The 12,308-nt window shown below is 48.5% G+C and overlaps 1 protein-coding gene across 6 annotated transcripts in view; it reads left to right on the forward strand.

Moving 5' to 3' along the window:
- The window catches only part of MYO18B (myosin XVIIIB), a 233,054-nt gene that overhangs the window by 87,884 nt on the left and 132,862 nt on the right, over nucleotides 1-12,308 (forward strand). For all 6 annotated transcript variants that reach the window (XM_086345996.1, XM_086346001.1, XM_086345999.1 and 3 more), the window contains one exon: nucleotides 8,256-8,321. In XM_086345996.1, the coding sequence (XP_086202122.1) occupies nucleotides 8,256-8,321 (66 nt within the window). The remainder of the gene's footprint in view (nucleotides 1-8,255; nucleotides 8,322-12,308) is intronic.

The raw sequence follows: 12,308 nt of genomic DNA on the forward strand, positions 1-12,308 counted from the left end.
ACCACCTTAACCCATTTTTAAGCATACAGTTTAGTGGCCGTAAGTGCATTCATTGTGTAACCATCACGGCCCTCCAGCTCCAGAACTCCTTTCATTTTCCAAAACTGGAACCGTCCCCGTGAAACACTGCGTCCACATCCTGCCTCCCAGCCAGGCCTTGGCAGCCACCGTTCTGCTTTCTGTCTCCGTGAATCTGGCTGCTCCAGGAGCCGCATATAGGTGGACTCATACAATGCTTGTCCTTTGTGACTGGCTGATGGCACTTAGCATGATGTCCCCAGGGCTCACCACGTAGTGGCACCTGCCAGAATTCCCTTCCCTTGAAGGCTGACTTGGATCCTTGTGTGCAGCGTTTTGTGTATCCATCCTCTTGTCAGTGGCCACTTGGGCTATTGCCACCTTTTGGCTGTTGTGAATGACCCTGCTGTGAACACAGTGTACAGATGCCTCTTTTGAGACCCTGTTTTTTGATTCCCTTGGGTACATCCTCAAAGTGGAACTGCTGGATCATATGGTAATACTATATTTAATTTTTTGAGGAACCTCCAAACTGTTTTCCATAATGGCTGGACCATTTTCTATTCCCTTCAACAGTGCATGAGGGTTGCAGTTTCTCCACATCTTGCCAACATTTGTTATTTTCTGGGGTGTTTTTTGTAGTCACCCTTTCGGGTGTGAGGTGGTATCTCATTGTCGTTTCAGCTTGCAGTCCCCTGATGGCCAGGGCTGGTGAGCATCTTTTCACGTTCACACAGGACTTTGGAATGGAAGCCGTTTGACAACAGGCAGAGTATTTGGTGAAGATTTACACAGAACATGCCATCATTGCCGGGGACCAGCCCCAGCTGATCCAGGGTATTCGAAGGAGAGATGGCATAGGCGAAGATCAGGAAACAATTGCTTAATTAAATGTTAATTAAGGATATAAAGAGTAATAGAATGAGGATAGCTCAGTAGGAAAATTCAGTGGAGAAAAAAGGCTGAAATAAGGATAGCTCAGTGAGGAAATTCAGTGGAGAAAAGAGGCTGAATAATTCAGCCAGAAGGTAAGAGAAAGAACGACATGGTGAGACCAAGTTCCGGTGAACAAGGCCCGCACTTTTTTTTCAAAGTAGTTTTTATACCTTAAGTTATGCACAGAGGATAATGGGGGAAGGGGTAGAGTCACGCAGTAAGCCAGGCTTTCTTCCTGCAAACTTATCATATGCAAAAGTTTAGGTGATTTGCATCATCTTCTGGCCCGGAGGCCTGTTAACATTTTAAGACCTTTTCTTCAGAAAACTTATTTTTCTCTAAAGGTGACTGGTCAGGAGCCACCCTCCAAAAGCATTAGATAAAGTTGCATTCCTACAGAGCAAAGGTGTGGTGGGCTATAACAAGAAAAAGAATTAACTCAAGGGTCCCAGGTTACAAACATTAAAGCTACTACTTACACCAATTATATTAATCAATACACTGCCAGGGACACAGCAGGTAAGGGATATGGAAACTTAGCAGCAAACATTGGCCCAACAAGTGAAAATCCCTTCACCAATACAATTTCTAATCAATCTTTTAACTACTCAAAAGAATCTGTGTTTAGACAGTTTAGAACATCTCCTGCCTCTCATAGTTGGGAGGCTCTGAACAATCACATGTGGCCGGAAAAACCTATTCAGGCAGGCTAGAGGATTTCCAAAGGAGTTTGTAGGTTAAACACTGTCACACCCAGGAATTATTAACTGGAGCTGTAAGCTAACTTTTTTCAGAGAGGTAGTGGGGGACAGCCCCCCATAAAGTCAGAGGTGTAGGTGAAAGCACAAAGCAGAAAGTAGGCAGACTCTGGTTTTGGGGGTAGATTGCTCGAGAATTTCCAGGGAGACTCCTGAGGCTTGATCCCGCCTTTGCGTATGCCAAGCCTCCTTCCTCATGACCTTTGCCAGAGGCGGAGCTCGCTCCCCGCACATCATGATGTTAAAATAATTATTATCGATTCCATCCAGCTGTCACCAAGTGCCTGCCTTGCACCAGGCCCTGTGCTAGCCACCAGAGAGACGAGGATGAACAGAAGACAATCTCCTGAGGAAGAAGGATGAAAATTAGCAATTCCTAGACAGAGAGGGGGCTCTGGGAGGTCCCAGGGAACACCTCTAAAGCTTCTGATATTTGCAGCAGGGGTTGAGGGTAGGACATACAGGGAAGACAGAGCAAGTGATGATTGAATAGAGCTTTCTGGAACGGTTTGGAGGAATCAAGTAAGAGAAAGAGTGCAGGGCAAGCCACATTGGGGTCGGCAGGTGCAGAGGTCCAGAGTCAGATCCAGATCCAGTGTGGCTGGCGCATAAATGCTGCCAGGTAGAAGAAAAGGGTCTGAGGATGTTGGTCATCGTCAGCAGGGGCAGAGACTAGTGGTCATCAGGTTCATCAGGTGGTCAGTGATGGCAGACTGGAAGGTTATCAGCAAGGGCACGGCATCAAAGACCAGATCTTTATTATTTGAACTTGCTTAAGCAAAATTACGAAGGAAGTCAAATCTACTCTGCCCATCCCCTGGTCCTTTCTAGAGAGCAGTGTCCTCACGCTGACCTCGACCATTGAGGATGCCTCTGTCTCTTCTAGACACCCAGGCACGTGCTCAGGTCTCCAAAATGACCGTCTCACCCTCTAACCATGGTGGGTTCTTCTCCTCTCTCCCAGGCTTTCCCATCTGGCTAAGAGTATGCCTTAACCTACACTGAAGGCCTCCCAGAGTGACCGTGAGGGGGTCTCAGAAAGGTTACTGGAAGAGCTTGTTAGGTTCACATCGGCTTTGTGATTCTGGTCCCTTATCTCTTTGCTGCTGAGGCAGGAGTTTCCAGGTCTCCCTGATGGATGACAGGAAACCCCCGGTCCCCTCTTCCCTTCAGAGTGTCCACAGTGAGGATTGATTCTAGCCACCAAATCTCTGTCCCCGGGGACTTGATCTGAACATAATTATGGCATGCCTATCTTCTCAAAGGCAGCCACCCTTGTTCCATATCAGACCATGGTGGATACTCCTGATTTCCTCTGAACTTGTCCCCGAGTCCTTTTCTGTTTTGGAGAGGTTCCCATGAGCCTGTGTCTGGGGGCCTTGGGTAGGGAGAGAGGAAGAGAGGAAGCTGTCCATTCTGAGGGTGCCAAATGACTTTTTCAGGGCCTCCCATGGCCTTGTGTTTGTGTGCATGCGTGCTCAGTCACTCAGTCGTGTCCACTCTTTTTCACTTCCATGGACTGTAGCCCACCAGGCTCCTCTGTCCATGGGATTCTCCAGGCAAGAATACTGGAGTGGGTTGTCATTTCCTCCTCCAGGAGATCTTCCTGACCCAGGGATCGAAGCTGTGTCTTCTGCATTGGCAGGTGGGTTCTTTACCACTGAGCCACCTGGTAAGCCCTCCCATAGCCTTAGCCTTAGCCCTAGCCCTCTGGAATTTATTCATCATTTTTGACTTTCTCACTTTGCCATCTTCTTCCAGTTTGGGTCTACTGTTTTAATGATTCTGCTTGTTTTCTGTTTAGTGTTAACCAACCCAGTTATACAAATATGTGTGTTTTTTATTTATATGTTTGTTCATATTGCTTGTGCTTAGTGCCAGACATACTGTTTATAATCATGAAACTATAGAGTTAAAGAACAGAGACGTAGTCCTAACCCTTATGGAATGTTTTCATCAGCGTGTAAAAGTTTTGGTGGTTAAAAGCATGTGGTTTAGAGACAGACTTGGGTTCAAATCCTGGTTTCTGCCATCTCTCTTTCCATTCATCTGTGCCCCTTGATGCTTGATAGCTGTATGACGAGGGGCAGTGTATGACAGGGCATAACAGTGCCTAGCACATAGTACGTGCCCAGCGTATGGCAGCCATCGGCCATGGTGTGGGTTTCCTAGAGGAGGTGCGGTCCTGACAGCAGGGCGGTCGGGAGAGCGTCCGTTCCCACAGCCGTGGGTCCCTGCATCGTGCGGCCCGTGGAGGGGTGAGTAGGGAGCCCTTCCCGGCCACAGCCCTTTCTGGTTCCTGGAGTCTTCTGCAGCCGCTCTGGCATGTGCAGCTTGATGTGAGATGCCAGACTGTGCTTTGCTGGGGGGAGGGAGGCATCCTCGCTAAATATTGGAGAGAAACCTCCGTGCACAGTTGGAGGACACGGGGACCGTGTCACTGGAGGCTGAGTTGGGCCTCTCCCGGGCACATTCAGGGCCTAGCAGTTTGAGCCCAGAGTGGTGGAGGTTGAGGGTGTGTCATCACTCCACAGTGCCCCCAGGGGCTTTATAACCTCAGAACCTCCGCCGCCTACTCGTCCTTATGGAGACTCAGCACGTGCCAGACATGTGAGCTAATTAAGCCCGTTATGTGCCTTGTGAGAGCTGTCTGGAAGTCTTTTTTAAGGCCAGCATCTACACCCCCAGAGGGTTTCCTGCGACGATTTTGGGGGTTTGTTCCTTGAACATAGGTCACACTTTCTAATTTCTTTGCGTGTCTTGTAATTTTCTCTTGAAAATCGGACATTTTCAATAATAAAATATTGCGTCTCTAGATCCCAACCTTTTCCCAATTAGTAACTTAATAGGACTAGATTTATGGAGTCTGTCTCCCCTGTGGTGTGAGACTGCTACTGTCTCTGTTCACTTCATAAAAATTCTTGTTTTTATTAGAAATTGTGGATTCTCAAGGGTTGACCCCGTGCCAGCACAGCTTAGTGGTCAGCAGAGGTTGGGGTCAAACATCTTGAATGTGTGACCTTTTATCTGATTTGTACAGTGATTTTACGGCGCTCTGTGTGGTTTGGAAGGTGCATCCAGCATTCAGGCATTTGTAGTTGTGCCACAGATTTTACTTTCTGTGTGGCTCTTCTCCGTATTTTCTGCCTGTGCACGTGGCCTTATATTTGGGTAGGAATGTATAAGTGCCTCAGCCCCCTCCACCTGCCAAGTCCTTCCTGTGCGTGTGGATAGCTTTCCAGATGGCCAGGAACGTATGGGGCGTGGTTATCACAGCCGACTGTGACCATCCCATTCCCAATATCTCCTTGTTAGAGGAACCTGGCTAATTACGGCCCCACTGCTTGCCCCTCCCAGAAAACAGTCTTAGGCTAGCTGCGCCACTGACCTTCTCTATTCGTTTGGTGCCAAGATCACTTACTGTTTCTGATAATGGTTCTGGGTGTGGGATTTCTGCTCACTTTCTCCCTGTATGTGAACCCCTTCTGGCAGCAAAGCAGCTAGTTTTCATTGCTTGCCTCACCCCAGTGGGACCCCTGCAGTGACAGAGCCTGGTGGGAGTGGAAGGGTCTTGATTGCAGTTACCACAAACTTCCCACCATTATTAAAGGCCCAGAAGTTTCTCTTGAATAAATGCTTCTCAGTTTTTACTTTGTTTTCCTCTTGTGCAGAGAGGAAAAAAACGTTTTCTGGATATGTTGTGTTTTTTGCATTTTGCTGCCTGTAGCTCCCTGGGAGCAATTTTGGCTAAAATGCAATATTAAGTGAAACCACTGAGTTTTTGGAGGGGACGCTATGGAATGTTCTTCTCAGAGGTCAGAGAAGGAAACTTCCCCCCAGATTACAGCCTTGGTCTGGACTTTTAATAAGCATTTTCTTTTGTGTGTGTGTTTTGGGAAGTTTTCTGTGATGCTATGATCTATGGAATTGAAACTCATCTACCAACTTACTCTGTCTCAGAATACCTTTTTCTTGGTGGAATGTCACAATGACTTTTCTGACAATTTATTCTGTAGATAAAAACCAGTGGGTGATTTTCAGTGAATGGGAAGTCCAAGAGGGCTGGTGTGGGGGTGGATGGAGCAGGAGGGGAATTGGAGTCACAAAGGGACCAAGCTGGACCTGCATTTGTCCGAGGGTACAGAGCTCTTGACAGGATTGCTCCAGAGCCTGCAGCCTCTGTGACAAGAGGAAACAGAAAGTGTTAGTCACTCAGTCATGTCTGACTCTCTGTGACCCCTTGGACTGGGGCCCGCCAGGCTCCTCTGTCCATGGGATTCTCCAGGCAGGAATACTGGAGTGGGTTGCCATTCCCTTCTCCAGGGGATCTTCCTGACCCAGGGATGGAACCAGAGTCTCCCGCATTGCAGGCACATTTTTTACTGTCTGAGCCAGATTCCATTAAATGGCTGGCAGCCTGGCCAAGGCAGAGTCTAGGGATCTCAGGTGAATTTGTTTCTCCTGAAGGGGGCGTTGCCTTTCTCCCCACTCCCCCACTCCAACCTGCCCTGCTTCCACCCTCACTGGATCTCATCATATTTATCGAGCTCCTGCTGTATACCAGATGCGGTAGAGGAAACTGATGAATTAAACATGGACTCTCCCTCCCTCATCTAGGCCAGGAACACAGGGTTAGTGGCCATATTCGGGAGAGTCCGGCCGTCCCTGGCCAGTGGGTGAGAGGACAGGGCGCTGGGGTGGCTGCCACGGGGATAAATTCCCCAGTGGCCTGAGGCCCTCTGCCCCTGGCCTGGGCCTGAGCAGCAGTCCAGACATGGTGGTTGCAGTGTGGCCTGACACGCCCTGATTCGAATTTGGCTCATGTAACTTATAACCTTGGGGAAATGCCTTCATTCTGTTTTGTTTTTGGTTTTTTAATATTTATTTGTTTGCCTGCTCCAGGTCTTAGTTTCAAACTCTTAGTTATGGTGGGTGGGATCTAGTTAGGGATCAAACTCGGGCCCCCTGCTTTGGGAGTGTGGAGTCTTAGCCACTGGACCACCAGGGAATTCTCTTCCTTCCATTTTTTAAAAATTGTGGCAAAATATACATAACATAAAATTTAGCATTTTAGAGATTTTTAAGTGTGCAGTTTAGCAATATTAAGTGTTTTCACACTCCTGTGTGGCCATCACCACCATCCATCTCTAGAACTCTTTCTTTCTGCAAGACTGAAAGTCTGTACCCATTGACACTAACTTGCCATCCCCATCACCCCAGCCGCCGGCAGCCATCATTCTATGGACACTTTCTATGAATTTGACTGCTCTAGGTATGTCATATAAGTGGAATGATATGGCATTTGTCCTTTTGTGACTGACTTATTTCACTAAATATAATGTCCTTAGGGTTCATCCTGGTTGTACCTTGTTTCAGAATTCCCTTCCCCTTTAAACATGATTAATATTCTGTTGGGTATATACACCACGTTTTTGTTCATCCGTCCATCTGTTGACGGACACTTAGGTTGTTGTTCAGTCCCTAACTCATGTCTGAGTCTTTGTGACCCCGTGGACTGTGGCATGCCAGGCTCCTCTGTCCTCCACTGTCACCCAGAGTTTGCTCAAATTCGTGTCCATAGAGTTGGTGATGCTGTCTAACCATCTCATCCTCTGTTGCCCCCTTCTCCCGTTGCCTCAATCTTTCCCAGCATCAGGGTCTTTTCCATGAGTTGCCTCTTTGCATCAGAAGGCCAGAGGATTGAAGCTTCAGCTTCAGCATCAGTCCTCCTGGTGAATATTCAGGGTTGATTTCCTTTATGATTGACTGGTTTGACCTCTGTGCAGGCCAAGGGACTCTCAAGAGTCTTCTTCAGCACCACAATTCTAAAGCATCAGTTCTCCGGTGCTCAGCCTTCCTTATTGTCCAGCTGTCACATCTGTACAAGACTATGGAAAAACTATAGCTTTGACTGGACAGACCTTTATCAGCAAAGTGATGTCTCTGCTTTTCAATATGCTGTCTAGGTTCATCATAGCTTTCCTTCCAAGAACCAAGTGTCTCTTAATTTCATGGCTGTCGCCGCCACTGCGTTTAGTAACACTTAGGTTACTCCCACCTTTTGGCTACTGTGAATGATGCCAGTGTGAACTGAGTGTGTACAAGTATCTGTTCAAGTCCCTGCTTCCAGTTCTTTTGGGTATATATCCAGAAGTGGAATTTCTAGATCATATGGAAGTTACGTGTTTCATTTTTTGAGGTTTCACCATGCTGTTTTCTGTAGCAGACACATCCTCCATTTGTTCTGCGTCTGTGGTTCTCTCCTCCATGAAATGGGTATGCTAGTGTGACGACCCACCTGGGGCTGCCACGAGGGTGAAGCGAGATGGTGCCTGTGAAGGTCTCAGCAGGGTGACGGCACACAGTCAGTACCCAGCCCGTGCCCATCTGTGCACTTTCCTGGGGAGGTGGAACTCTGTTAGCTCACAGACATGGGAGACATCTGCTCTCTCCGGGTGTCAGCCCTCCAGCAAGCTGACCATCCACTCTGGGAGTCTCCAGCCCGCCATCTGTCTTCCCCTCTAACTGTCCTCTCCTTCCCAGGCCGTGGCGCAGCTCCTGCAGACACTGGACCTGGAGAAGAAGGCCGTGGCCGTGGGGCACAGCCAGGTGAGTAGGGCCTTCGTTTGCCGTTCTACCCATGACATCAGGGACCCACATGAGACCTGACTCTTGTCCTCCTCAGCTTCTGCTACTTCTGTGTGTCTCCTTTTCCCGCAGCTGAATGCAGGGCTAGTGACTCTCTGCCCTCCTTATATGACAAGGCCGTTAAGATAAAATGTGGTAAGTGTGGGTGGAGAGACCATTGAGGACTATCATTTATTAGAGGTGACACTCTCAGGGACCTCAGCGGTCTGCAGAGTTCACATCTGGACCTTAGTAGAACTTTCTGAACCTCAGAAAGGCCCACTTTCACTCGAAGCCTTGCAGCTTTTACTTTGCAACCACATGTAACACAGCTGTAGTCTTAGGGATTAGCAGCAGTGAGTGAGAGGAGAGGGCATGAGAAGAAGGCATAAAATTTCAGAGCTGAGGGACATAGATTTCTCCAAATGGGTGTTGGGCCAGCAGCCTTTCAGAAAAAGTTTTAACACTTAGAGAAGAATTTCATGGAGCCCTAACATGCTCAAGGCATCCTCAAAGTTTTCATGAGGGAACATACAGTGTTCAGGACTCCCCAGATGACCTGACCCTGGGGCCTTCAACCCACTTGTTTCAGTAGAAGACCCATTACCACCTCCCAGAGTGAGTGGGTCATAGTGTGAGGAGTGAGCTACAGAGTTTGTAGACTCAAGGACCAGGTGGTGGGAGGAGAGTGGGGACAACATTTAGGAATACAAGCTGGAGGCAGAGGAGACTAGAGGACCATCTCCCCACTTAGTTACCTTCTGAGTGATTAACGTCATCCAGGAAACCCTTGTCAGTTGCTGCCATGTTCAGGTACCACGTACAGTGCTGGGGCAGGACCTTGGTTTCCAGAAGCCCATCCTGGGGGCACTGTTGGCCTGAGTGCCTCTTATCAGAGTGAAGTGTCCTGCCCCATCACACCTCTTTCCTCAGAGAGCTCACAGTCATTCATGCCAGTCCTTGCCCCCTAGACACACCAGCCTCCCCCACAGGCTTCTTGGTCCTCCTAAAGCCTGTGGTAGAAGCTGTTAGTCTGCTGTGGTCCCAACCTGACTGATCCACAGGACGTTCTGTGGACATTTCCAGCAGAGGAGATAAAGCCATGGGTTACTGGGCCCCACCACAAGCCTGGTGCTGTGCTAAGCAACATCATATGTTATTCGTCTTTTCCCCTCACAGTCTCTGTTGACATGATTATAATATCCCTTCTTCACCAGTGAGGAAACTGTACCTCTGGGAAGTCAGCCCTTTTCCAGTTCCTCTCAGGATCCAGGAGCACAGCTCCCATGGAAATGTGTACCAGTCCAAAGCCCAAGTTCTTTTCCTTTTGTTTTTTTTTTGTCACACCACACGACACATTGGATCTTAGTTCCCCAGCCAGGGATCAAACCCATGGCCCCTGCATTGGAAGCATGGAGTTTTAACCACTGGACTGCTAGGGAAGTCCTCCCACTTTCTTTTCAAAATGCTGTGGTTCTATTGTTTACTCATGGAAATATACAGCAAATTATTTAATCAGAGGAATTCTTCTTCAGCTCCAAGAACATCATCCTTTTAGACTAACAGCGGTTCTCAAGGTGTGATCCCTGGACCAGCTGCCTCAGCATCGCCCGAGAGCTTCCTGAAAACACACGTCCTCAGGCGCCGCCACCCCAGCCACACCACTGTGAAATCCTGGAGCGGGAGCCCCACAGTCTGAGTTGTAACAGGCTCCCTAGGGGATCTGAGGACGTGCCTAGGTTGGAGAAGCCCGGTTCAGATCAGTGCCTAGTTACTTCATGAGTTTCACAGTCAGTCCTTCTGACCCCAGCAAGTAATGCAGAGTAAGACAAAAAGAGCCAAATGAGAAGTCACTCCTCACAGTCTCAGGGCGGTGAGACGAAAGGTCTGCAAGCCAGAGCACCCCTGATGACGCAGGACGAATATCGAGTCATGCTTGGCGTTCACGAAGAAACCATCCAGAGCCTGTCAAAGTCCACATGTCCTTTTGGAAGCCAGGTGTGGTGGCAGACTGCCATCTTTAAGGGCAGATGCAGGTCTCATGCTTTGTCAGATTCATCGCTTCATAGGTGGGAAGGCTGCGAATAGGAGAGAACAGACTGAGCTGGTCCACACTCAGGCCCCACCACTGCCTCAGAGTGCGAATGTGGACGAGTGACGTCTCTCTGAGCCCAGTTCCCCCATCTCTAAAATGGACCCTCTGCTTTCTGCATCCCAAGTCGGCTGTGGGGATCAGTACATTGTCATTTGACAGGGGTGGTGTGTCATTGTTTGTGGTAGGCATTTGCCAGCAGGGGCAGGATGCTTGTCAAACAGGGTAACATTTTAATGTTTAAAGAATTGATCTCCTCTAATCTGGAAAATTTCCTTCTCCAGGGAATCTTCCCAACCCAGGGCTCGAACCTAGGGCTCCCGCATTCTAGACAGACGCTTTACCGTCTGAGCCACCAGGGAAGTGCCTATAATCTGGAAAATTACTAAGAGAGAATGGCTAATTTCTCAGGAGTATTAGACAGGAGAGCAATGGCCACATTAGATGTTGAAACCGGGCCTGCAGCACTTTGAGAGCAAAAGCAGTGTGCCTAACAGCGGCTCCCAGAGATCCCATTCGGAAGGGGATGTTGGGACATTACACTCTGCTTGGGTCCAGTAGGCAGCTGGATCCACAAAGAGTGAATCACTTAGATTTTCCTTTGTGATTCTCGCCTCCAGTGCCTCACTGAGGCCTGTGCCGAGGGCCACGACATTTATGAAAAAGGTGGGATTCCACATGCCGTCAGCCTCCTGGACGGCGATGTGCTCTTAAAAGAAAAAGAAAAGGAAAAAAAAAAAAATCACGATTCTACAGAGGCGATGACTTATTCCCATTCTGCGTATGGTCGTTTCCAATTATCTTTTTAATGAAAGCTTCATACTTAATCAATAACAGCTTTGGCAGCGCCTGCCGACTTTTGTAATATATGGACTAGTGCTGTCATCACTTTGATCATTGATTTTTTTTTTAACAGCAGCTTTTGGGACTCACTAGCTTGTGAAATTAATACAGTCATTATTGAGGCAATCTGATAGGTAATGAGTCAATCGCGTCTTTGTTTCAACGAGGCTGATTGTCTTGGCAGCCCGGCTCATAGGAAGTGTTGTGTAAAGTGATGGAGGGTTACAGAACAGAGTTAATTAGCAGCAATGGGGTGCGCTAATCTCCACCTTCCCTCCGAGGAAAGGTTTGCCGCGGGGCTGGCCGAGTGGTTGGTCATGGTTACAGAAAACAGGTTTAAGGGGATGAAGACTCGCCGGAGACCCTTGGTTCCACCTGGAATCAGATTACTGTTCGGCCACATACCCCTGATGTTGTGTACCACGTGAGCCAGGAAATGAAAGCTCCTCATGCCGACGATGTGATGGATGCAGGAGGTGGGCTCGAGGTTCCCGGATCAAGTCTCAGCTTTGCTGCTCACCAGCCACGTGAACTCGAGTTAAAATGGGACATAGCAGAAGAGCTTCTCAAAATGCAGATGCCATGCAAATGTTAATTACATTCAGTGACAACCATGGTCTCCTCTGGAGTCAGAGAGGGAAGTTAATCCCCGTGTTACCATTTGGCGGTAGAGGATCTGGGCAAAAACATGCCTTTTTTAGCCCTAGGTTCTCCCTCCATCACATGTGGGGATTGGACACTCTCCTGGTGGTCCAGTGGTTAAGACTTCTTGCTGCCAGTGCAGGGGGCTAGGGGTTGATCCCTGGTTGAGGAATTAAGATCCCACATGCCACACGATGCAGCCAAAAATGATTTTTTAATGGTGGGGAGGGGGGTTGTGGTAACTACCATTGCAGGAGAGGGGGTTGTGGTAACTACCGTCTCAGACTCTCCATGTCAGGTGTTTTGCCTGCATATCAAGCATCTGGTTCAGATCCAGAACGTAGGAGGGCTCCTACGTTCTGTGTGAGCCATTAACGGATAATGCCGCAGAT

Source organism: Bos grunniens, chromosome 17 (assembly GCF_055505025.1).
Source record: "Bos grunniens cultivar Pamir isolate PY7600 chromosome 17, Bosgru_T2T1.0, whole genome shotgun sequence".
NCBI classification, from domain to species: Eukaryota; Metazoa; Chordata; class Mammalia; order Artiodactyla; family Bovidae; genus Bos; species Bos grunniens.